This window comes from Carlito syrichta, unplaced genomic scaffold (genome assembly GCF_000164805.1).
Source record: "Carlito syrichta isolate Samal-C Ts95f unplaced genomic scaffold, Tarsius_syrichta-2.0.1 Scaffold305602, whole genome shotgun sequence".
Classification (NCBI taxonomy): Eukaryota; Metazoa; Chordata; class Mammalia; order Primates; family Tarsiidae; genus Carlito; species Carlito syrichta.
The window spans coordinates 156,654-181,664 of NW_007249698.1; the positions used below are offsets into that span (position 1 = coordinate 156,654).

Below are 25,011 nucleotides of genomic sequence, written 5' to 3' on the forward strand. Positions count from 1 at the left end.
CTGGGCCCTGGTGATCCTTCCGCCTCAGCCTTCCAAGTAACTGGAACTACAGGCGCGTGCTACCACGCCCGGCTAATTTTTTGATTTATTGTAGAGATGAGGTCTCGCCAAGTTGCCCAGGCGGGTCTTGAATCCTCAGGTAATCCACTCATCTCAGCCTCCTGAAGTGCTGGGATTACAGGCTGAGCCACCAAGCCCGGTCTATTCTATTTTCTGTGTCTGTGCCTTTGCATATTTTAGGGACCTCATATAAGTGAAATCATATAATATTAGCATAGGGCTAATATTGAAGTCCTGGAAATAAACTATGCCACTCAGAGAAAGACTGTCAATGGTGATGGTGGTAAGGTAACGTTAGGAAAAATCAAGGAAAGGGAAGAATAGTCTAGATCTCTCTCATTGCAATAAAACAAATTATCTGTTCCATTCCCCTTCCTGTCTTTCTGATTCAGTGGAAGTAAGAAAAAGTCCAATCTCAAATTGAACACACATCATTGAACAAGAGATGATGCTTAAGTTTATGAAATAAGTCATCATAGAATACATTATTTTTGCAGTGACTTACATCATATGTTTATAGACACAAAAAACTGATATTTCAAATAATTTTTAAAATTCAACATTCAATTTATAGCCCAGTGTAGAGTTTTGGAGAAAATTATATAAATTTTCATCTTTCCAACACAATCTAAAATTCAGGAATACCTGTCATCCAACAAGAATTGGGACAGAAGTAATAACTTACATGGATATCATGACTTAAGGTTTATAAAGTTCTTATATACAAATAATCTTATTTAACCTTCTTAAGAACCATGAGAGACTAGTATTATTATATTAAATTTATAGAATAAGTTGGGACAGTCAAGAGGGTTCCAGATAGCAGAGCAAAGACTATTCAGTTTCTAATTACATATACAGATTTTTTTTTTTTTTTTTGAGTTGGAGTCTCACTCTGTCGCCCAGACTGGAGTGCAGTGGCCGCTCCCGGCCACCGCAGCCTCGACCTGCTGGGCTCCGGCGATCCTTCCGCCTCAGCCTTCCGAGTAGCCGGAATTACAGGCGCGCACTACCACGCCTGGCTGATTTTTTGATTTATTGTAGAAATGAGGTCTCGCTGCCCAGGCGGGTCTTGAACCCGCAGGTTCAGGCAATCCACTCACCTCAGCCTCCCAAAGGCGTGGGATTACAGGCTGAGCCACCAAGTCCGGTTCATATACAGATTTTTAAAGAGCTTTTACTTTGAAATAATTTTAGGCTTACAAAAATGTGACAAAATAACATAGAGTGGTCCCATCCACTCCAACCCAATTTTCTCATATGTTTAATTCTTATATTACCATTGGACATTTGTCAAACTAAGAAATTAGTTTTCCACTTGTGTTCTTTTTATTTTCTAGGAACCAAACCATGATGCCACCGTGCATTTAACATATACACATTTTTTAGGAGAGTGATTAAGTATTGGGGTTTAGACAGTTTTGCTTTAAGAAATTGAATTTGCCCAAACATAAGGAAGGGAATTGCAGAAAAACCAACAGTTTGTTAAGACATTAAAACTTATTTTTGTATAATAAAGGCAATTTAACCAAATAAACTCACAAGACTGATCATTTTATATTTATGTTATTATCTTGACAATACTAAAAAAAATAATAATGCAGCATTAGAACAAAGCAAATCTTATTTTTAAATAAGTCACTAAGAATTTGTAACAGAGAAATAAGAATATATCATGCCATTTGGCCTTTATTCCAATTTGGTGAAATAACTATGAAACAATTCTTATTACTAGATTTAATGTTTTGTAGGTTGTTCCAGAAATATCAAATGTGCCTCTTTGATATTGATTTTTCTAGCCATTTTTCCTAATATATGCTTATTTATTTAAAAATACTTTAAAATATATTTTTCCTCAAATTAATCTATATATTGGGAAATGCTATCTTTCTTAAAAGCATGTTTTTTAAATTAAGATCATTTCTAATGGGTATAATTTACTATGAAATTTATAAATTGGTTGGGCTCAGTGGCTCAGTCTGTAATCCCAACACTTTGGGAGGCCAAGGCGAGTGTATTGCCTGAGCCCGCGGGTTCGAGACTCAATTGGGCATCTTGGTGAGACCTCGTCTCTACAATAAATCAAAATTTAGCCAGGCGTGGTAGAGTATGCCTGTAGTTCTGGCTACTTGGAAGGCTGAGTCAGAAGGATCGCCGGAGCCCAACAGGTGGAGGCTGCGGTGGCCAGGAGTGTGCCACTGCACTCCAGTCTGGGTGACAGAGTGAGACTCCAACTCAAAAAAAAGAAAAGAAAAGAAACCTATAAACTTAAAATTTTATTTTACATGCCTTTTAATCTCTATATTACTTATATAGCTATTCCTTTGTTTTCATGAAAAGTGTGATTTAGATTACAGAATTTCAATTTAAGCTGTATGTCAAATATTTCTACCTTTCAGTCTTTGAGATATAATTCTTAGCTTTTTCTATATATTTTGCTTATGATTTTTGGCATTCATTGACCAAGTAGAAATGACTCCCATTCATGTCAGGTAAAGTATGTTATTCACCTTAAGAGATTACAACATTTTAACATATTAATATCAGTATTTAGAATTCCTAGGGCAGTGATCATTATATAAATAATATTATTGAGCACTTATTTCACACTGGGTTCTTTTCTAAATGTTTTAGTTATTGTAAAGCATGATAATTTAAAACTCACACACAGCTTCCTAGGGGACATACATTAGGCTAGTCACTTCTGTATAAAATAGATTTATTTTCCACAGTTTACAATTATAAATAAATATTATAGGTGTATAAATTCTGTACATGATTTTAACTGAAAAAATATTTTTAAAATCTCAAGCTTAAGGCACTCTGAGTGTTTCAGAGGCATTATATAATATTATTTATCCCATTTTTGACTTATTAATATTTGACTCCAAATGATCAACATGTTTATATTAAATCCCTACTTAGTGTCCAACTCAAGAGTACAGATATTTCTAATATTAGTAGTTTTCTGCCACTTTTGAATTCTCAGATTGTTCACATGTGAGTCTATCTCAACACACCTACATATAATGTCACTAGGTGATTTATTTGATGATTGCAATGCTATCAAAACCAAAGTACCTCAATACTTAGCATGCAGTTTCTCATAAAGTAAATAGTTCAAAATCAGTATTGTCACTATCATCATAACAACCACAACCATCACCATCATTATCACTATCACCACCATCACCATCACTATCACCGTCATCATCATTAATGCATCTACGTGACATACATTATGTTACTCTATATTCTGTCAAAGCAAACTTCAAAAGCAAACAATATAAGATATCTTAATAATTAACAATGTAAAGCTCTAGGTATATAAGTCAATTTGGGGAGGAGAATTTTAAACAACAGGAAATTGGTTTATATAAACTAGACAAATGTATCACACATATGATCCTTTAATGGTTCTGATTTTAACTAAGACAATATTATCTATTTTGAATTTATATTTAACTCACTAGAGAGCTCAGATGTAAAATGTAAGCTTTACAAAACACAGGAATCTTTCTTATCTTAATTATGTTAAACACATCATTGAAATCATTGACTTAGCCGGGCTCAGTGGCTCAGCCTGTAATCCCGCGCCTTTGGGAGGCTGAGGTGAGTGGATTGCCTGAGCCCACGGGTTCGAGACCTGCCTGGGCAGCGAGAACTCATCTCTACAATAAATCAAAAAATCAGTCAGGCGTGGTAGTGCATGCCTGTAATTCTGGCTACTCGGAAGGCTGAGGCGGAAGGATCACCAGAGCCCAGCAGGTCGAGGCTGCGGTGGCCAGGAACGGCCACTGCACTCCAGTCTGAGTGACAGAGTGAGACTCCAACTCAAAAAAAAAAAAAAAAAAAAAGAAAGAAATCATTGATTTGTTAACAATAACCAGGGCTAACAAGTTTTGTTGAGTTTGGTTGCCAATTATCTTAGTTATTTTAGTTTGAGTTCTATTACTTAGTTCTTTTTCCCTTAGAACAATCTTTTTGATTATTATAACTATAAAAAATAAAGTTTTACCAGTAGACAAAAATATAACTATTAAAACAATGAAAAATATAATTATTAAAAAATGAAAACAAATGTTTTACAGTTGTAGTTGCACATATATAAAACTATATAGTTTTATAGTTATATAAAACTATAACATATCATTGTTGGAGAAAAAGCTATTGACTCTTGAATTTATTTTCCCTTTTCTTTGGACTGAAAGAGAAGCTAAAATAGGAACCAAATGTTGAAAATAAAGGCATATTTTTCATTTACCCTGCTTTCTTTTCTCAAAATGTCATCTTGTATCTTGTCTACTGAAATTCCACATCTACTTCTGCATTCAGTGCAAGCTCTTCCCTCTGAGGCCTTCCAGTTAAGTTCAGGCCACAATGAACACATTTGTTTTTCTCAACACTTTTAGTAGGCATAGTCTGCTTTTCTCTGGCAATTAATTATATATGACTGTCTATATTTCTAGTATCTTTAGTAATGGATTTTTACTTCTTCCATATAGTTGTGTGTGTGTGTGTGTGTGTGTGTGTGTGTGTGTGTGTGTGTGTGGTGTATTTATATCTTGTTTCCCCAAGCATGTAGTAAGCACTTTCTTTGAGACTGAAAACCACATCTCACAATTCACTTTCCCTGTCACACCTAGATCAATGTCTTGCATACATTAAAAAATCAATAAGTGTTTTTGTCTGTTTTATAGAAGGTAGAAATGCATAAAAAAAGCTCTAGGCCAAAAGAGAGACACAATTTCTTTGTTTGACACTATGACCAGGACCACAGAAAAATTAGACTAGACGAATTTTTCTCGTCTTTTGTGATTTATGTCTGTTACTTGAGTGTCTGATAATTTATAAGATCCTGCCATAGCTTTATGATACTATGATTCTAGCTGTTTTTAGTTAATTTTAACATATTTTTAGATGTTGTTTTTAGATGTTTTAAAAAATGAGTATGTACTTTTAAAAAGATGATTCAGAATTACACTAAATAAATATACATGCAAATTATGCTTTATTGTGTAACTGCCTATCTGACAAATTAAAGGTCAGAAGGACAATATTATACTCTCAGCCCGATTCATGTTCTGTGAAAATGAAATATACTGATGTTCTATATTCTACTGGGACACATGATCTGTACCTATTTTCAGCCTGTGGATCTTCGCAATCCATTGTTTAAAAATAGATCAGTTCTGAACTTTGGAGACAGGCTCAGAAGGGCATTAACCTCTTTCTTGACTGTTAAGTTTGCCATTTTGCTCTAATCAAATCAGTATAAGTCTGATCATGTTAAAAATAGTCCTTATATTGTATACATTCCAACAGGCACTTATAAACAGAGGGGTATAGTTCACTGAATTTTTCTAATTGGTTTTTATTTTTAAATATACTGTCAGCATTTACTAAAGCATACATCAGCCTTGTGATCCTAACATTTCAATGTCAAATTTTTATATTAGAGCATTGTCTCCAGAAAGCTGGCTGTTATTATAAAGTAAAAGCTTATTAGCGGAGAGTTTGAATAATTTCCAAAAGAAATGGGACATATGATATTGCTGGGTTTGGTATCCCTCTTGTTCACTGGTCTAATAACCCTTAAATCACCCTTTCAACTCTTACAAATAATTATATATAATTGGTTATTTACTTGTCTGTCTATCACTGATGTAAGAGCTATAAGGGCTAGGACTATATCCTATGTTAAGTTGTAGTAACACCAAGTATTAAATATTATTGTATATTTACTACGTGCTAGATGCTTTTCTAACTTTTTATATATTTTTCTCACTTAATCTTTATACAATAACTCTATTAAACAGTTATTATCATCATTCACATTTCTTGATGATGAAAATGAAATACATATATGTCAAGGAAATAGCCTAGAGTTGTATAACTAGTTAGCAGTGGACCTAGATTTAAATGAGCCTGGTGGAAGGAAGGTCTTTCTAGTAACTGATGCTAAATAGCACCTTAGTAGTAGGTTCTCCTTCATTCTGTTATATAGTTGAAATAATGCATATACTTGATGCTGAGAAAAAGCACAAAAGATATTTCAGCTAGCTGAAATAATGAAGCTTTGAATACTCTGAGCAGTCAGGGGGAAATAAGAGCATATTCAGTGGATGGGAAGAGAAAAAAATCAACAAGGAGGACTCTGTAGGGAAAGCCAGGCCAAGTAGCAACTAGGAGGGAGGAGATGTTATTAGACATCATTGAAGCCAACTCTGGAGACTTATACATTTGACCAGATGTAGCCACAGAACAACAAGACAGTGAAGATTAGAGACAATGACTATATCACAAAATAACAGTTATAATTTTAAATACCAAATTTTGGGGTTAGCATCTTAAGATTATTCCTCAGAAAACTGTAGTTATTCCCTTACTTTCTGGCTTAAGAATTTAAGCTCACAGTGAAATGAAGATAATTTTTTAAGATGAATTTACAATTACTTCCCAAAAGGTTAACAATTCCAGAAGAGTTGAGTGTGCAGTCACACAGTCCAGCCCAAGGATGAACAACACACAACCTTATCAACAACTGTGAATATTCTGTACACTGAAGTGTCTCAACACTGAAGTTTGGACAGAGGAACCAGCAATTGTTTGATGAGTCGTTGGCAATGTTCTAGGAAGATGTGGCCTAGCAATAGTCTTAGTTTATTAGGGCTGTTATTACAAAGCATTGCAGTCTGGATGGTTTATAAACAACATATAAATGTATTCCTTATAGTTCTGGGGTTGAAAAGTTCAAGATCAAGTGCTGGAAGATTTGGTGTCTGGTGAGGGCTCACTTCTTGGTTCAAAGGTGGCCCTTTTTTGCTGCGTCTTTATATGGTAGAAGGAACAAGAGATCTAAGACTTCTTTTACAAAAGCACTAATCCCATTCACGAGAGCTCCACACTCATGAACTAAAAGCCCCCACTTCCTAACCTCTTAATACCATTACCTTGGGAGTTAGTAGTTCAACATATAAATTGAAGGCAAGGAGCATAAACACTCACCATAGGAGTAATAAAAGAGACTAAAAAAGGCATTTTCTATCTATTTCATGGATGCTATTGGATGGAACATTTGTATACCTTCTTTAATGGTCCTTTATTGAAATATCTCCTACCACCCTCCAAGTTAACTCTGCATTAAAGCACTAATGCGTAAATCCAGAAAATCTAAAAAAGAAAGCAAATCAATCATATGAAAAAGTAGAATGTGCTGGCATGTAGTACATAAACCAAACACAATCACAGAGCAATCTAACAATGTCAGCATCCTTTTTCAATGCATTCGAAAAATACTGAGCACAGTATAATCTACAGGGATACTAAGAAAGTTCTGTGAACAGAGCAGTTTATTTGGAGCATCACTTTGCTTATCCATACAAGCACAAGTTTCACTATTCTGTAGATAAAATACTCTCTCCAAGCTCTAGCAATGTCTTTGAGATGATTTTGCAAGTATGTAATATTTACAATTTGCATTTATTTTCCAACAAGTAGTGATAAAATATGTACCATGAGGGCTGGAGTTATAAAGTAAATCAAGAAAGACCATGTCCTTGCTTTCTTGGATCTTAAGTTCATATAGTAGAAAAGGCAACAGACAAGTAAATATTAAAGAAAAATAAGACAACAGAGTGATATGTACACAACAAAAATGCTGATGTTATTGATGAACAATGCATGAGAGAGAACTAATTTAAATGAGCTTCTCAGGGAAGGCCTCTTCAAGGAGGTAACATTTGTATTGAGACATAAACAATACGAATGAGCTAGTTATTTGTTGAAAGTGTTTCAGCAATTTGTCTCTAACACATGGAAAAGACAAATCACCTAATTCAGTCACAGAAATAAAAATAAGATAATTATTTCAACAAAATTATGTCTTGAAATATCAACTAACAATTAATTTTATATGCCTGGTGCGAGAATTTTGTGAAAGCTTTTAAAGGTCTCACATATGAAATTCTTACTGCCATTTTATATCTTCAGAAATCTTCATGTTTAACAGTATTTAAACACATCAAAAAGAAAGTCGAGTGTAAATTGGATAAACCATGATATGGACTTAATTTATGATGAATATAGGATAATTTTAACTTTCCTTACCATTGTATTTTACTTTTTCCATTTGTATAAGATTTTTAGACTCTGAATGGTGATCTAGCCTTAACTTTTTTATGTTCCTGAGTTTCCAGACTTGTGTTAGCTGAAATCACTTCTCTTAACTTTTGTTAGTATTTTAAACTATGTAGTGCTTTTATAAAAATAAGCCTTTAGATAATGAAGCATTTTAAGTCAAAAGTCTTATTATAAGAGAACATAGTTGTTGACTCAAAATTGAATACAGGATTGGCAATTGCATGTGGTATGTATGTGTAGGCATTCTTATATTTGTACCTTTTTTTCACAAAATAAATATCAAATAATGCAGTTTTGCCTTTCTGAGTATCCAAGTTCACTCATTTGACATTGTCAGTCATTCAATATCTTCTATGTGCCAGGCACTTTCTAGACACAAAGAAAACACCAGTGACCAAAACAGACCTTTGCATAACTTTATGTCTCACCTTAGGAGGCATGAGTGAAATGTAGTTTTTGAAAGGTTAAGTGATGTATTTTATCACTTTGTAGATATTTCTTGTGATCTACGACTATGATTTGAATAAGCAGGTACATAATACTACAATTTTATAGAAAAAGATATATTCCCCATTGTTCTTATTAAGCTTTTCTTCAAAAACATATATGACATTTTAGACTCCGTTTTATTTTAATAACGACTTTTCTTATCTCTCTGGCATATCTTCCCTTATTTTTCTAGTTTACACATGCTTTTGCCCTTTAAAAAAAGTCTTAACTCAGTATGACAATTAAGACTTTTGTGTGTCGTCAGAGCAGTAAAAGCTGAAGAGCAGGGAAGTAAATGAAGAAACACTGTTTTCACCTTTAAAGGTGTTAGGTGTCCGAGTATTCCATGCTTCCACTACTAAAATCTCTAATTTTGTTAAGTTGCCATGATTCGTACTCTGTTTTCATTCATAATTCTGTTAGAGAAGAACTTTTACTCAGTAAATATTTCATGACTCTTACTACATGCTGGTCACTAGAGATACAAGGATATTAAGACATAGTATTTATCCTCAAGAAGTTCATATTCTTGAAAGAGATAATAAACCCACAAATGACAAATGTTGTGATAGAGACAGAGTGGTCAGAGAAAATTTATGAAGGTAAGTCCGTGCAAGAGTGCTTACAGGGGCAGCTAAGTGTGGTGGGTCAGTCTGTAATCCCAGCACTTTGGGAGGTCGAGGTGAGAGGATTGCCTGAGCCCAGGGGTTTGAGACCAGCCCAGCCTGGGCAACTTGGTGAGACCTCATCTCTATAGTAAATCACACACACACACACACACACACACACACACACACACATACAATAGCTGGGCGTAGTGGCGAGCATCTGTAGTTCCAGCTACTCGGAAGACTGAGGCGGAAGGATCACCAAAGTCCAGCAGGTCGAGGCTGCAGTGGCTGTGAGCATGCCACTACACTCCAGCCTGGATGACAAGAGTGAGATTCCAATTCAAAAAAAAAAAAAAATAGTGCTTACAGGAAGTTAGAAGGTAAGCTGAGTAGAAAGCATTAAAGATAGAGAAGGCAGCATAAAAAAGACAGAGGCAATCAACCACATTTATCTTTCAGGAAATTATCAACAATACCCTTTGGATGAAGCATTAAAGAGAAGAAATGAGGATTCTGGCAGGCCATGAGCACTCTCTGTGCCATGTTAAGGTGGTTGAGTTTTTTTCTGCAGGAGATGGGAGATCATGAACAGGTCGTAAGAAAAGAATGACATCATCAATTTTGGATTTCTTATCAATCAATATAATAGCTCTGTGATGGAATGTATTTGAGCTAATTGAGATTAAACCCTGAGAGAAATGCTGTGAATGCACTTCAGATTTTGAGGCTAAAAATTACTGAGAACCTGAACAATAGCATTTGAATATATGAGGAAAAATGTTTAGATGTTTGTAGGAACTGAGGAAATGATAGGCTTGTCTGTGGATGCAGGTAAAAGTGAAAAGTGGATATTTTCTCATTGAAAGTCACTGTAAACCACAGTGTGACAAGAGGAAGAATAGCTAGTAAAACACATAGATACAGAGAATTTTCTGTATTACAATGAAAATTTTCAGCAAAGAGGACTACTTCCCGTTTAAGGGTACATTTTCTTAGGTTCATTTTCATACTCACTTGTTGTGTTGGCTTTCTGCCTTCCCACAATGAGATTTCATTCTGGAATTCTAACTTTTCTCTGCCTCTTTAGTTTTTTCTTATATTCCTGTATTTTGATTTGACTTTTGTTCCTGTTACTGTCTGTTGAATTACCTTTATTCCCTTGCCATGACTTGTGCCACCCTGTCTTTGAACCCCTGTATTTCCTAGAGAACCAAACTTGGTTGCAATGTCTTGAGTTTCTGGTTTTTAGTGAACATTTTTATTTAAAACAAATTCTGTATTTCACCAAATAGATGAAGTAAAGAATATTGGTAGATTAAAAAAAAACAAATGATATAAAGGGTCTTCAAAAAGTTCATGGAAAATGCATATTACAAAAAAACTATTTATGGATTTCAAAAAAAATTTTACACCAAAACAAACTTGTAGTAGCTTGTTATAACAGGTCTGAACAGGATTTATTGAGGCACTAAAAAGGATAAGACATCAGTTTCAAAATGCCCTCTATCAGAGCAACATGGATTCTTTTAAAATTGAGGCAAGAACAAACATCCAATTTATGGTGAAGTTTGTGTGAAAGAATTGTGAAATCATCCATACTTTATGAAAAATTTATAAGAATAATGTTCCAAAGGAATCAGCAGTTCACAAGTGGATAACACATTCTATGAAGGGAGGAGATGATGGTGAAGATGAAGCCTATAGCAGTAGACCATCTACATCAACTGCTGGCCCCAAAATTTATCTTGTTTGTACTCTACACCTGAGGAGCATCAATGACTAACAGCAGACACAATAGCCAACATCATAGCCAACTCAGTTAACTCAGGTGACACAATTCTGACTGAAAAAAATTAAAGTTAAGCAAAAAAAAAAAAAAAAATTCCACTCAACGGGTGCCAAAACAGTTGTATTCAAATCACCAACAGATGAGAGCAGAACTTGCAATGAAAATTTTTAACAGTAGAATCAAGATTTTAACACATTTCTTCAAAGAATTGTAACAAAAGATGATTCATGGCATTATCAGTACAATTATGAAGACAAGACATAATCAAAGTAATGACTACTAAGAGGCAGAAGTGGTCCAGTCAAAGCAAAAGTAGACCGGTCAAGAGCAAAAAGTCATGGCAACAATTTTGTGGGATGCTCAAGGCATTTTTCATGCTGATTTTCTGAAGGGTCTAAGAAAGATAACATCTGCTTATTATAAGAGTGTTCTGATAAACTTAGTAGTAAAATGCCTGAAAAAGCTTCACCAGAGTCCTTCTCTACCACAACAAAATTCCTGCTCATTCCTTTTATCAAACAAAGGCAATTTTGTAAGACTTCTGATGGGAAATCATTAGGTATTTGCCTTACAGTTCTGTTTTGGTTCCAGCTCACATGTTTTTGTTTACTAATCTTAAGAAAAATATTTAAAAGACACCTAGTTTTCTTAAATTAATAATGCAAAAAAAGACTGCAATGACATGGTTAAATTCCCAGGACACTGTTCCCTTGCAATGGACTAAATGGCTGATACCATTGCTTACAAAAATGTTCTAAACTTGGTGAAGTTTTGTTCAAAATAAAAATCTATGTTTTTAATTTTTATCTTTCAATTCTATTTTCCATGACTTTTTTTTGAAATGCCTTCATGTAATGCTTTAAAAAAATACAAGCCGGGCTCAGTGGCTCAGCCTATAATCCCGTGCCTTTGGGAGGCTGAGGTGAGTGGATTGCCTGAGCCCGTGGGTTCGAGACCCGCCTGGGCAGCGAGACCTCATCTCTACAATAAATCAAAAAATCAGCCGGGTGTGGTAGCGCATGCCTGTAATTCCGGCTACTCAGAAGGCTGAGGCGGAAGGATCACCGGAGCCCAGCAGGTCGAGGCTCCAGTGGCCGGGAGCGGCCACTGCACTCCAGTCCGGGCGACCGAGTGAGACTCCAACTCAAAAAAAAAATACAAAAGAATTTTGAATTATATTCCCAAAACAAAAATATTTTTACATTCCTATTTTATTAAGGAACTTGTAGAAAAAATAAACTACAGATATTTAGCCTCTCTTGTTTTTAAAACTCGTATTCAGTATCTTTAGACTCTTTAAAAAAATACAAATAACTTTTACTGAGTGGAGAAATTTAGAAAAGACTATAAATAACAAAGATACTATTTAGAATAAAATATTTGAGATATTCAATTTATACTAAATGGATTTTAAGAAAAATTTAAAATAGACTAAATAGCTCTTGCGTTTAAGGTACTTGTGAAGACAAAAGTGGAGAAATAAAATATGGAGAAAATGATGACAAGGACAGAATAAGTAGCACTCTTGTGATTAAGTGCACTGGGATCAGACAAAAAAGAGATAAAATTCAATCTTATATCTTATTAAAGAAAGTAGAAAAATTTTTTAAAGTATTATTTAAACTAGGTTTTTCCAACAGAGAAAAGACACCTTTGGAACACAAATGATGTGCAAAGGTGAGAAATTATAATTGATTTTTGCAAAACAGCAATTTGTGCAATTTGGTTGTAGGCCACTTTGCAACTGATAGGGCATAAGGGACAAGGAAAGCTGGAGATTTAGCCAGAGTCGGAGCACAGAACACTGAAATATAAGCCTAAGGCATCTATATTTGATTTAATTTGTAATGTAAAGACTGAAAGTTTCTGAGCAAAGAAATGACTAGCTCATGTACATAAAAAAGATGAATTTGGCAGTAGTGTTTTAAATGATAGCCAGAGAAATCAAACTGAAGGCTGGAAGGAAAACTAAGGGGATCCTGCAAATAGGCCACATGAGAGACACTAGGTCAGTGTGATGGCCGTGGGGAAGGAAACAAGGGCATGGGTGTGAGATGTATTACCAAAATGAAATGACAGTTTTGGCGATTGAATGTGCAGAGCACAGTAAGAAAAAAATTTAAAATAGAGTTTTACATTCTAATGACTTGAGAAAAGTGACTAAAAAATGTACAGAATGACTTTATTTTATTTTTTTGAGCTGAAGTCTCATTCTGTTGTCCAGACTATAGTGCAGTGGCCGCTCCCAACCACCGCAGCCTCGACCCGCTGGGCTCCGGCGATCCTTCCGCCTCAGCCTTCCAAGTAGCTGGAACTACAGGCATGCGCTACCACGTCCTGCTAATTTTTTAATTTATTGTAGAGATGAGGTCTCGCCAAGTTGCCCAGGAGGGTCTCGAACCCGCGGGGTCAGGCAATCCATTCACCTCAGCCTCCCAAAGCGCTGGGATTACAGGCTGAGCCACCGAGCCCGGCTCAAAATGACTTTAAAAGATAAAATGGTTTAATGATGGAAGGTACGTGACCTCATCACACAACTTACTATGTATGTGGGCCAGGTTTAAAGAATGAAACTTTTGGCAGGAACTTAGAGCTCAAATTTACAGAATTAAAGGATGAGATGAAATAAATAAAAGAGAATAAATTAAAATATGTAGGACAGAAAGCCAGTGACTCAGTAACTATTCTGTCTTAAAGAAGCCCCCAAAAGAAATTCAGGATGTGTGTGTGTGTGTGTGTGTGTGTGTGTGTGTGTGTGTGTGTGTGTGTGTGTATGTGTGTGTGTGCGCACGCGCACATCTATGTGCACATGTGTGTTTAAATTTCAGAATCGGGGGTGTATGTGAAGATGTTTCTATAGCAGCATAAAACTCAACACCTCAACAGCTCAAAGGCTAAGGGTTGATAATTAACAAGTCACTGATAACTTTCAAGTAAACACTTTTGGTAAAGAAGTTAAGACCAAACCACAATATAGTGAGTATGTAGGAGTCTTTTGAAAAGACTGGCAGTGAAAGAAGCAAAGCAGTGTAAGAAATTTAAATAATCAACAGCATGCTCTTTTGGTCTAGAAGGGATCTGACTGTTCTAGTGGGAAGAAGAGAGATTTCTAAGGAAGGAATGAAAATAGAATTCAAGACAGAGGTGATTATTAATGTTGCAAAGTATTATAATAAGGTTAATATAAACTGAATTGCTCACTGCAGATCAGGCTGTGATCAGGATCTAGGAGATAAGCAGGGAAAAGGAAGACAGGAGGGAAAAAAGAAATCAAAAAGATTTTAAAAATTGGTTCAATAAACCTGAAGGAGTAAAGGATTGGGAAGATATGGACAACTAGACCAAAATGAGAAATTTTGGAAGCCAGAAATATGAAAAATAGAACACTACTGTGAATCATAACTAGAGGAATAATGTTCCAATACTTTTAAAAATCAATTAAAAGCTTGTATATGGGAGAAACAAAAAGGATAGTAAAGGCATAGAACGATATCTTAATATTACATTTGGATTTTCTTTTGAGTAATGCCTTAACATGGACTCGAAGAATTCCCATGGGAGGGAACAATGATCATGTACCATGGAGACTGACAATAATAAATCTTACCTCTCTTAGAGGGTCATTGAGTTCATTGAGAATATTTTCCTCATCAAATATTTTGCCTTGGTATCTGTGTTCATAATAATCATGTATCTTCTGACGCATATCAGCTGGTAACTTATGGAATGACATGTATTGTTCTACTTGTTTATACTGTAAAGAAAGGAAAAAAGAAAATTATGAAACATTGTTAGGCCATATAAGAAATCATATTACTCGCTTGTGCTACATTCAATAACATTTGAACACTCAGTAACAAAAAGAAGAAATTCATTAAGAGGAAAGAACTAATGTACTAAGATCTAATGTACCTATTCTATCACATACTAAATAAGGTATTTTTTTTTAGGTAAACATTTCCTGGAAAGAACCGAGACGTTATACAGCAGCAGTCCCCAATCTTGTTAGCATCAGGGGCCGGTTTCGTGGAAGGCAATTTTTCCATGGACCAGGGATGGGGAGAGATGGTTTCGGGATGACTCAAGTGCATTACATTTATTGTGCACTTTATTTCAATTATTATTGCATTGTAACAAATAATGAAATAATTATACAACTCATCATAATGCAGAATCAGTGGGAACCCTGAGCTTGTTTTCCTGCAAATGGACAGTCCCATCTGGGGGTGATGGGAGATGGTGACACCAGAAGTGTGTCGCTTATGTCCAGTCTACTCCATAATCTCATTTTGGTTGCTGCTTCACAAAGATAGGATGTTGGAAATAAAAGCAGGCTTTTCAGTGCTTTTATGGCAATCTCGGGATATCCTGCCTTGACTTTAATCCAGAACGTACAGAGATCTGAGGTTGTCTAAAACATACTTTTAAGGCCACCATCATTTGCGATCTCAAGCAGTTGATCCTCTCCTAGCACTGACAAAGTTGATTCACCTGGCTTATTTACAAATGGGTCGTGGATCTATTCTCTCCCAGTTTCTGTGGTTTCTGTGGTTGGGAAATAATGCTCGAACTCTTTTGAAAGCTGAGATAGGCGATCATGTACCAGCTGGGAGAAAGAAGGCCCTGGCTCAGTCTCTTTCAAAATCTCTCCTAATGTTTAAACATGTCAAAAATTCCAATGTTAATTCATTGCCCCCATAATTACAGTTTGGCTTTGAATGTAGCCACTTTACTTCCTGACTTGAACACAGTTGTCATTCTCCCCTGAAATGACAGATTGGGCTTGTTGAGCAGGTTGAATATGTCACATAAGTAAGCAATTTTGGGCCCATTCTGTGTGTTACAGAAATGTGCTGCCAGTGGTGACTTTTTCTAAAAGAAATCTCTGGAGGAGCTCTGTAACTCAAAAACTCGGACCAGTGATCTACCTTTAGAAAACCATCTCACTTCTGCATATAAGAGAAGATATGTGTGTTCTGCATGCATCTCCTCCCAAAGGCACGTACTTTAATGTGGTTGATAATTTTAATCACATACTGCAAAATGCTGTCAAGTTCAGGTGACATTTTTTGACTAGTCAGCATTTCTCTGTGAATAACACAGTACGCAGACTCATATTCAGAAGCAACCTCTTTGAACTGAGTAGTGAAGCCAGAAAGCTGTCCAGTTATGGCAGCCACTCCATCTGTGAATATGCTGACACAAAATGACCGATACAGTTTTCTTGATATGGAATCATTCAAAGACTTGAATAGCTCTGCAGCTGTGGTATTTCTTGGCAACAAAAATGCACATAACATATCCTCATGCACATCCTACCGAAAAAATATCTCACAAAAATAAGCATTGTTACCTTGTCAACAACAGTAGACTTGTCAACCTGGATTTTATACCATGACTCATTAATCCTCTCTAACAATTGTGCCTCAATCTCCTCTGCTATTTCATCAATTTTTCTAGTTATGGGGCTAGCTGAAAGAGGAACACATACCACCTTTTGAAATTTAGCCTTTCTTAAAAGTTCATGACAAGTGTCCTTATCAGAAGGTAGGAATGACTTCTCTTCAACATTAAAGGACTTCTTAGCTTTAGCAATGTGGTTAGACACTAAGAATGATGCTCTCAGTGCAGACACATTAGATGAAGTGATGGCCTTCAATAATTGCTTCTGTCCTTTGTACTCACTTTTCTTTTCTTTTGAAAAACTCCAAAGGCTTGTCTTTTAACGCAGGGTGCTTGATCTCCATGTGGCAAAGCTGTTTTGAAGGTTTCACAGCTTTGTTGGATAGCCAATTGCCACATGTTATACAAAGCGGACTTGCAGAATGTGAATCACCTTTTGCAATGAACCTGCAATTTAAGTAAAACTCTTGGCATTTTCTTTTCAATGCAGATTTCTTTTTGTAGGCAGTCTTATAGTCTTCTGCTGTCTCATCAGGGGGTCTTTCCCCCTTTTCAAAGAAGCTCTCCAGTGACATTGTTTTTTACTCATTCTGGCTAGGGTTAGCTTGCAGGCTTATGAAACTGTGACTGAGACAAGTGCACAGTGCAGAAAAGAGACATGACTCGAAGTGATAAATAAAATAATGGGTGGACTGCGTGTAGACTAAAATAAATGTCAAATGCAGACTTAAAGCTTGCCACCAGATGCAGCTATACAATTGAAGTACATCAACTCACTTGCCACTCACTGATAGGACTTAGATATGACTCTAAAAGCAATTGATTTATTATGGTCTCTGTGCAGTCAAACTTCACTGCTAATGTTTTTTGTTGTTGTTGTTTGTTTGTTTGTTTTGAGTTGGAGTCTCACTCTGTTGCCCAGACTGGAGTGCAGTGGCTGCTCCCGGCCACCACAGCCTCGACCTGCTGGGCTCTGGCGATCCTTCCGCCTCAGCCTTTCAAGTAGCTGGAATTACAGGCATGCGCTACCATGCCCAGTTGATTTTTTTTGATTTATTGTAGAGATGAGGTCTCACTGCCCAGGCGGGTCTGAAACCTACAGGCTCAGGCAATCCACTCACCTCAGCCTCCCAAAGGCACGGGATTACAGGCTGAGCCACTGAGCCCGGCTTCACTGCTAATGTTAATCTGTATTTGCAGCTACTTCCCACCACTAGCATCACAGCCTCAGCTCCACCGCATATCATCTGGCATTTGATTCTCATAAAGAGCAGACAATCTAGATCCCTAGCATGCACAGTTCAAACTAACGTTTGTGCTACTATGGGAATCTAACACTGCCACTAATCTGACAGGGGATGGAGCTTAGGCAGTAATGCAAGTGATAAGGAGCAGCTGTAAATACAGACGAAGCTTTGCTGGCTCACTTGTCACTCACCTCCTGCTGTGTGGTACAAGTCCACACAGGTTGGGGACCCCTGTTGTACAGAGAAAGATGAAAGGTGTTTAGAAGGTATTTAAGAGATAGCAACAACAACAACAACAAAAAAACAGTGATGGGAGCAAGAAAAAATAATGTGATGCAATTCTTTTCAGTTGAGTTTTAAAAGAAGTATGAGTTGTTTGGCTCTTCATTTGAAGAAAACTCTCATACCTCTGGACAGCACAATAGGTTTTATTTAATACTTTTTAGCAAAAGGTCCAAATCTAATTAAATTTTGAATCTAGAGACATAGAGCTTGGCAGTTGTTTCCAAATCATAGATACTTAATAACACAGATGCCCTGTAAAGTACTGAGAGCTGTGAGACAATATGAAGCTTCCAAGTGGATGTAGGAGAATATCAGGGTGAAACTACATTCATTTGTTGTATAGGTGAAAGTTAACTTAGACAATGAAGTTTACTTAAACTTGACTATAAAACCTGGGGGAGGGGTTGCTTTTCTGGAAGGTAGAGCTTCAGGTTTAATCAAAGAGATTGATTCTATTGATGTGTCTTCCTATTTATGTTTATATACACACACAGGCATTTACACACACACACACATACACACTACACTGTTTGTTAGTTTTTAAAAATCTATGCTAATAAAACAGGATTACAGAAGCATGGATATTACCTGAATGCCTGTTAGAAGAGAAGGATTTCAAACCTCACTTCAGATCTATGGAATTAGAATCTGCATCTTAAAGATCACCAGCTGACTCATATATACATACATTACAATTTGAGAAGCATTCCCTAGGTGTTTCTAATGCAAGTGGTCATGACACCACTTGTTGAAAAAATTAATCAAGTCCTAAAACATTAGTTTCATTGTACAGATGATAGCATTGAGTACAGATTTTAAAAGTTGGTAATTGGCCGGGCTCAGTGGCTCAGCTTGTAATCCCAGCACTTTGGGAGCCCACGAGATCAAGACCCACTCAGGCAACTGGGCATCTCTACAATAAATCAAAAATGAGCTAGGCGTGGTAGAGCATGCCTGTAATTGTGGTGTTGGAAGGCTGAGGCGGAAGGATCACTGGAACCCAGCAGGTCGAGGCTGTGGTGATGGCCAGGAGCATGCCATTGCACTCCAATCTGGGCATCGGAGTAAGACTCCAACTAAAAAAAAAAGTAGGAGAAGCGGCAAGATAGCGACGGGGCAACCCGGTCTCTGAAGCCCTCTGCAAAGGAGATCTGCAGTGGGTCTCTGACTCTCGCCCCAGGGGGCTGGGGACCCCAACATCGCAACTTGCTCTTCATACAGAGCTCAGCCATTGATACTGCTGGGACATCGCAACGGACTGGACAGTTACTGCGGCGCAAACAATGCCGCTGCCACTGCCACCGCAGCCCCTCCCCCCACCGCAGCAGCCGTCGCCACCGCGGCCTCTGTGACGGGTAGCATATCACACCACCCAGGCCCGAGGCGATCCACATGAAACCCCTTCAGGGAAGATCTGCTGGGATCGCTGCCACCTCTCCTGAGTCCAAGACTGTCCTGCCCGCCCAGCATAAGGCTCCTGTTGCCTGCTCAGAGGCAGGCAGCCATCTTGTTCCTGTCCCGCCCCACCCCCTCTGGGGCAAGCAGCTGAGATAGCACCACCTGCTGGCGATTCAAGGTAACAACACTGAAACGGGAGAAACAAGCTCGAAAAGGACATAGACCAGAGTGCTGAACGAGGGTAATCTGAACTGTCCTTCACAGCAGACCAGGGGCAACTGACCCTAACTGCAAACTAATTTACCAGCTTGAAAAGAAAACTAGAAATCAGACCTGAAAGGACATTGAACTTAAACGAAATGTCTCAGAGTGTGCTTCTTTGATTCTATCAGTTTAATGACTTAATTCTATTCCTACTATATTGTTCCCTTTTTTCTTTTTTCCTTTTCCTTTTCTTCTTTTTTCTTCTCTCTGTAAACTATATCTTTGTACAGAGGAACAGCACACTAACAAGGTGGTTGGTTAGCTTGTATGTTAGCATCACTATATGTTTTGTTTTTATTTTTTATTTTTTGTATGAGAGTTGGTTTGTCTGTAGCTGTGGTCTATTGTTTTTATCTGTTTCAGTATAGGCCTCTCTCTCTATTTGTTGGCACACTCGTTTTTTCACCCCCTTACTCCTCTATCTCTCCACTCCCCTCTTCAACCCACTATCTGCTCCATTCTCTCCCCTCTGCTAACCACATTTTATTTCAGGGAGTAAACCTACAGCCCCACTGCACGGACAGATTCCAGGGCAGTGGGAAGTGGGTTCCACATTATCCACACACCTGTCAGTGAATGCCAGGACCTGCAGACAGATTTTGAATCACAGCTCTCCCCTTAAGTAAATCTCAAAACTGCAAAAAGGACCACCTCCAACCTACAGTGCAACTTCAGAATTGAACAAAGTAAGAGGACATACATAAAGAATAGGAGATTGAACAAACAGAAGTAAAACCAATCCCTTTACCCCTGAATAACAGAATTAAAGAAGACGGTGATGTGGAGGGAAGGAAAACGTAGGGAGGGGGGAAAACGCATAAATGAAGAAAACCCAAAAGAAGAATATAGGTCTTACACAGACCCCTGGGAAATCAGAAACTGAGAAAACAGATTCTGGAACACAAACAATGAAGAGTCCCCAGAATGACTGATTACATGCAACAAACCCAGACATCAAGACATTAATGGAGAGAATTAAAAAAATTGAGGAGAGACAAGAGGAAAATAGGAAAGAGCTGATGTCAGAAATGACAGCAGTAAAGAATACTGTCATGAAAATGAATAACAGACTAATAAGCATGGAAAGCAGAATCAGCCAAGCAGAAGAAAGAATCTCAGAGCTCGAAGACCAAAACATAGAACTCACCCAAACTGTCAAAAGCATAGAAAAGAAGCTCAAAAAGACAGAACAAAACCTGCAAGAGATGAACGATCATGTCAAGAGACCAAACCTAAGAGTAATTGGGCTTCCTAAGGCAGAAGGAGAAACAGAAGCCACACTGGAACAAACATTTCATGAAATCATTCAAGAAAACTTCCCTCATTTCATCAAGGATGAAAAAATTCAACACAAGAGATTCAGAGAACCCCTGCAAGACAACAAATTAGAAGACCAACTCCCAGACACATAATAATTCGCCTAAACAAAGTAGCTATGAAAGGAAAAAATCCTAAAGGCAGCAAGAGAAAAAGGCCAGACTACCTACCAGGGAATACCAGTTAGAATAGCAGCAGATTTATCCACAGAAGCCCTTCAGGCCAGGAGAGCCTGGATACCTATCTTCAAAGTTCTAAAAGAGAAACAATTTCAACCAAGAATAACCTACCCAGCCAAACTAAGCTTCATTAGTGAGGGAGAATTGAAATCTTTTCCAGACATCCAATCCCTAAGAACCTACACTGCCACCAGACCACCTCTACAAGAAACACTTAAGAAAGTACTGAACACAGAAGAAAAAGAAAAAAGAACAATAGCATTCTTCACAAGAGTACAGGCAAAAGATTAAAAACACACATGAACCAACTCCAAAACCCAAAGAAAGACAATAAACAAACAGGAACAACTCTGTAAGAACCTTATGACAGGGATCAACTCTTGCATTTCAATTATTAGCGTAAATGTGAATGGACTAAATGCACCACTGTAAAGACACAGAATGGCAAAATGGATAAAATATCATCAGGCAACAATCTATTGCCTTCAAGAGACTCACCTCACTAGAAAGGACACCCACAGACTCAAAGTAAGAGGATGGGAAACAAACTTTCAGGTGAATGGAATACAAAAGAAAGGAGGAGTCGCGATCTTAATTTCAGACATAATTCCTTTCAAGCTATTTAAAATCAAAAAAGATACAGAAGGCCACTACATAATGATAAACAGCTCAATCCATCAACAAGAAATATCTATCCTAAACATATAGGTGTGCAAACTTTCATAAAGCAACTTCTTGGAAAACTAAAGAAAGATATTGACTCTAACACTATCATAACTGGGGACTTTAATATCCCACTCACAACCCTAGACAGATCATCAGGACAAAAAATCAGCAAGGAGATCCAGAACCTCAATGTGACTTTGGACCAAATGAACTTAATTGATACCTACAGAACACTCCATCTAAAGACCACAGAATACACATTCTACTCATCGCCACATGGAACATATTCTAAGATCGACCACATACTCGGCCATAAATCAAGCATAAGCAAATTTAAAAGGACCGAAATTCTACCAAACACCTTCTCGGACCACAGTGGAATAAAAATAAACATTGGCACCAACAAAGTTCCCCCAAAACCCACAAAGACATGGACACTAAACAGCATGATACTAAACAACTCCTGGGTCAATGACGAAATCAAAACAGGGATCAAAAGATACCTGGAAACAAATGAAAATGAAGAAACATCTTACCAAAATCCCTGGGATGCCCTGACAGCTGTAGTAAGAGGGGAATTTATATCCCTACAAACACACATGAAGAAAATGGAAGGAACAGAAATTCACAACCTAACAAGCCACCTAAAGAAGCTGGAAAAGCAAGACCACAAAAACCCTAATTTCAGCAGAAGAATCCAGATCACCAAAATAAAAACCCAAATCCAGGACATAGAAGACAAAAAGATAATACAAAAAATCAATGAAACAAAAAGCTGGTTCTTTGAAAGGATAAACAAGATTGATGGTCCTCTAGCTAGAATGACCAAGAAAAAATGAGAAAAAAACCAAATAAGCACAATTAGAAACACAAAAGATGAAGTCACATCTGACCCTGAAGAAATACAAAAGATCATTAGAGACTACTATGTACACTTGTATGGAAACAAACTTGAAAACCTTAAGGAAATGGAGGACTTTCTGACATCACAAAACCTACATAGGTTGGAACAAGAAGAAATCGAGACCCTAAATTGACCAATAACAATCAAGGAAATCGACTATGTAATAAGAAAACTTCCTACAAAAAAAAGCCCTGGTCCAGATGGCTTTCCAGCAGAATTCTACAAGACATTCAAGGAGGAGCTGATACCAATCCTACTGAAGGTATTATAGGCGATTGAAAAAGATGGAACTCTCCCCAAATCATTTTACAAAGTCAACATCACATTGACACCCAAGCCAGGTAAAGATCCAACAAAGAAAGAAAACTACAGGCCAATATCTTTGATGAACATAGATGCTAAAATTCTCAACAAGATCCTAGCAAACCAGATTCAGCAATACATCTCAAAATCATCCACCATGACCAAGTAGGCTTCATTCCTGGGATGCAAGGCTGGTTCAACATTCGTAAAACCATAAATATAATTAAATACATCAACAGATGTCAAAACAAAAACCACATGATCATATCATTAGATGCAGAAAAAGCTTTTGATAAAATCCAGTACCCTTTCTTGATAAAAATCCTTGAACATCTAGGCATACGGGGAACATACCTCAAAATAGTTAAAGCCATCTAAGAGAAACCCACAGCCAGCATACTCCTAAATGGACAAAAATTGGAACCAATTCCCCTGAAAACTGGAACTAGACAAGGATGCCCACTCTCACCCCTTCTGTTCAACATAGTATTAGAAGTCCTGGCTAGAGCAATCAGAGAAGAGGAAGCAATCAGAGGTATTCAAATAGGAAAAGAGGAAGTCAAGTTATCTCTCTTTGCAGATGATATGATTGTGTACCTTGAAAACCCAAGAGAATCTGTCAAAGGCCTCCATACATTGATAAAGGCCTTTGGCAAAGTCTCAGAATACAAAATAAATGTACAAAAGACAATCGCATTTCTCTACACCAATAATAAGCAAACAGAAACCCAAATAAAAAACACAATTCCATTCACAATAGCCACGAAAAAAATGAAATACCTTGGCATCTTCCTAATCAGAGACGTGAAAGACCTTTACAATGAAAATTACAAATCACTGCTCAAAGAAATCAAAGCTGACATGAACAAGTAGAAAAATATCTCATGCTCATGGATTGGAAGAATCAACATTGTGAAGATGTCCATCTTACCTAAGGCAATCTACAAATTCAATGCAATACCCATTAAATTACCAACAACATTCTTCTCAGACCTAGAAAAAACAACACAGGAATTCATATGGAAACACAAACGTCCAAGAATAGCCAGAACAATCCTCAGCAAAAAAAAAACAAAGCAGATGGTATCACAATACCAGACTTCAAACTTTACTATAAAGCTACAATCATCAAAACAGCTTGGTATTGGTACGGGAACAGGTATATAGATCAATGGAACAGAATTGAGATTCCAGAAGCAAAACCTCAATTTCTCAACCAACTCATCTTCGACAAAGCCCCTACCACCTACCACTGGGGAGAGGAGAACCTATTCAGTAAATGGTGCTGGGAAAACTGGCTGACTGCATGCAGAAGATTGAAACAGGAACCCTATCTATCCCCATGCACAAAGGTTAACTCCAAATGGATCAGAGACCTAAATGTAAAACCTCAAACCATAAGAACCTTAGAAAAGGAAGGAAATACTCTCATGGAAATTGTAACTGGCATCCAATTCCTGTACAAAACCCGAAACCCACAGGTCATAAGAGAGGATAGACAAATGGGACTTTATTAAACTGACAAGCTTCTGCAAAGCCAAAGAAACCATCAAGAGAGCAGGGAGACAGCCTACAGACTGGGAAAAACTATTTGCCAACTCTAGGTCTGACAAAGGCTTAACATCCTGGATCTACAAGGAACTGAAGCGTACTGAAAAGAAGAAAACAAACAACCCCATTATAAAATGGGCAAAATATATGAACAGACTCTTCACAAAAGAAGACATCCGAGCAATCAACAAACACATGAAGAAATGCTCAACCTCACTAATCATCAGGGAGATGCAAATCAAAACCACACTGAGATACCACCTAACTCCAGTCAGAATGGCAATTATCAACAACTCAAAAAATAACAGCTGCTGGAGAGGGTGTGGTGAAAAGGGAACACTTCTACACTGTTGGTGGGAGTGTAAACTAGTGCAACCTCTGTGGAAAGCAGTGTGGCGATTCG

The 25,011-nt window shown here is 37.3% G+C and overlaps 1 protein-coding gene across 1 annotated transcript in view; it reads right to left on the reverse strand.

The window, feature by feature from the left end:
* Positions 1-25,011, reverse strand: part of HCN1 (hyperpolarization activated cyclic nucleotide gated potassium channel 1) — a 377,442-nt gene that overhangs the window by 63,376 nt on the left and 289,055 nt on the right. Inside the window, exon 4 of the mRNA XM_021714309.1 lies at positions 14,699-14,845. Coding sequence (XP_021569984.1) covers positions 14,699-14,845 — 147 coding nt within the window. The remainder of the gene's footprint in view (positions 1-14,698; positions 14,846-25,011) is intronic.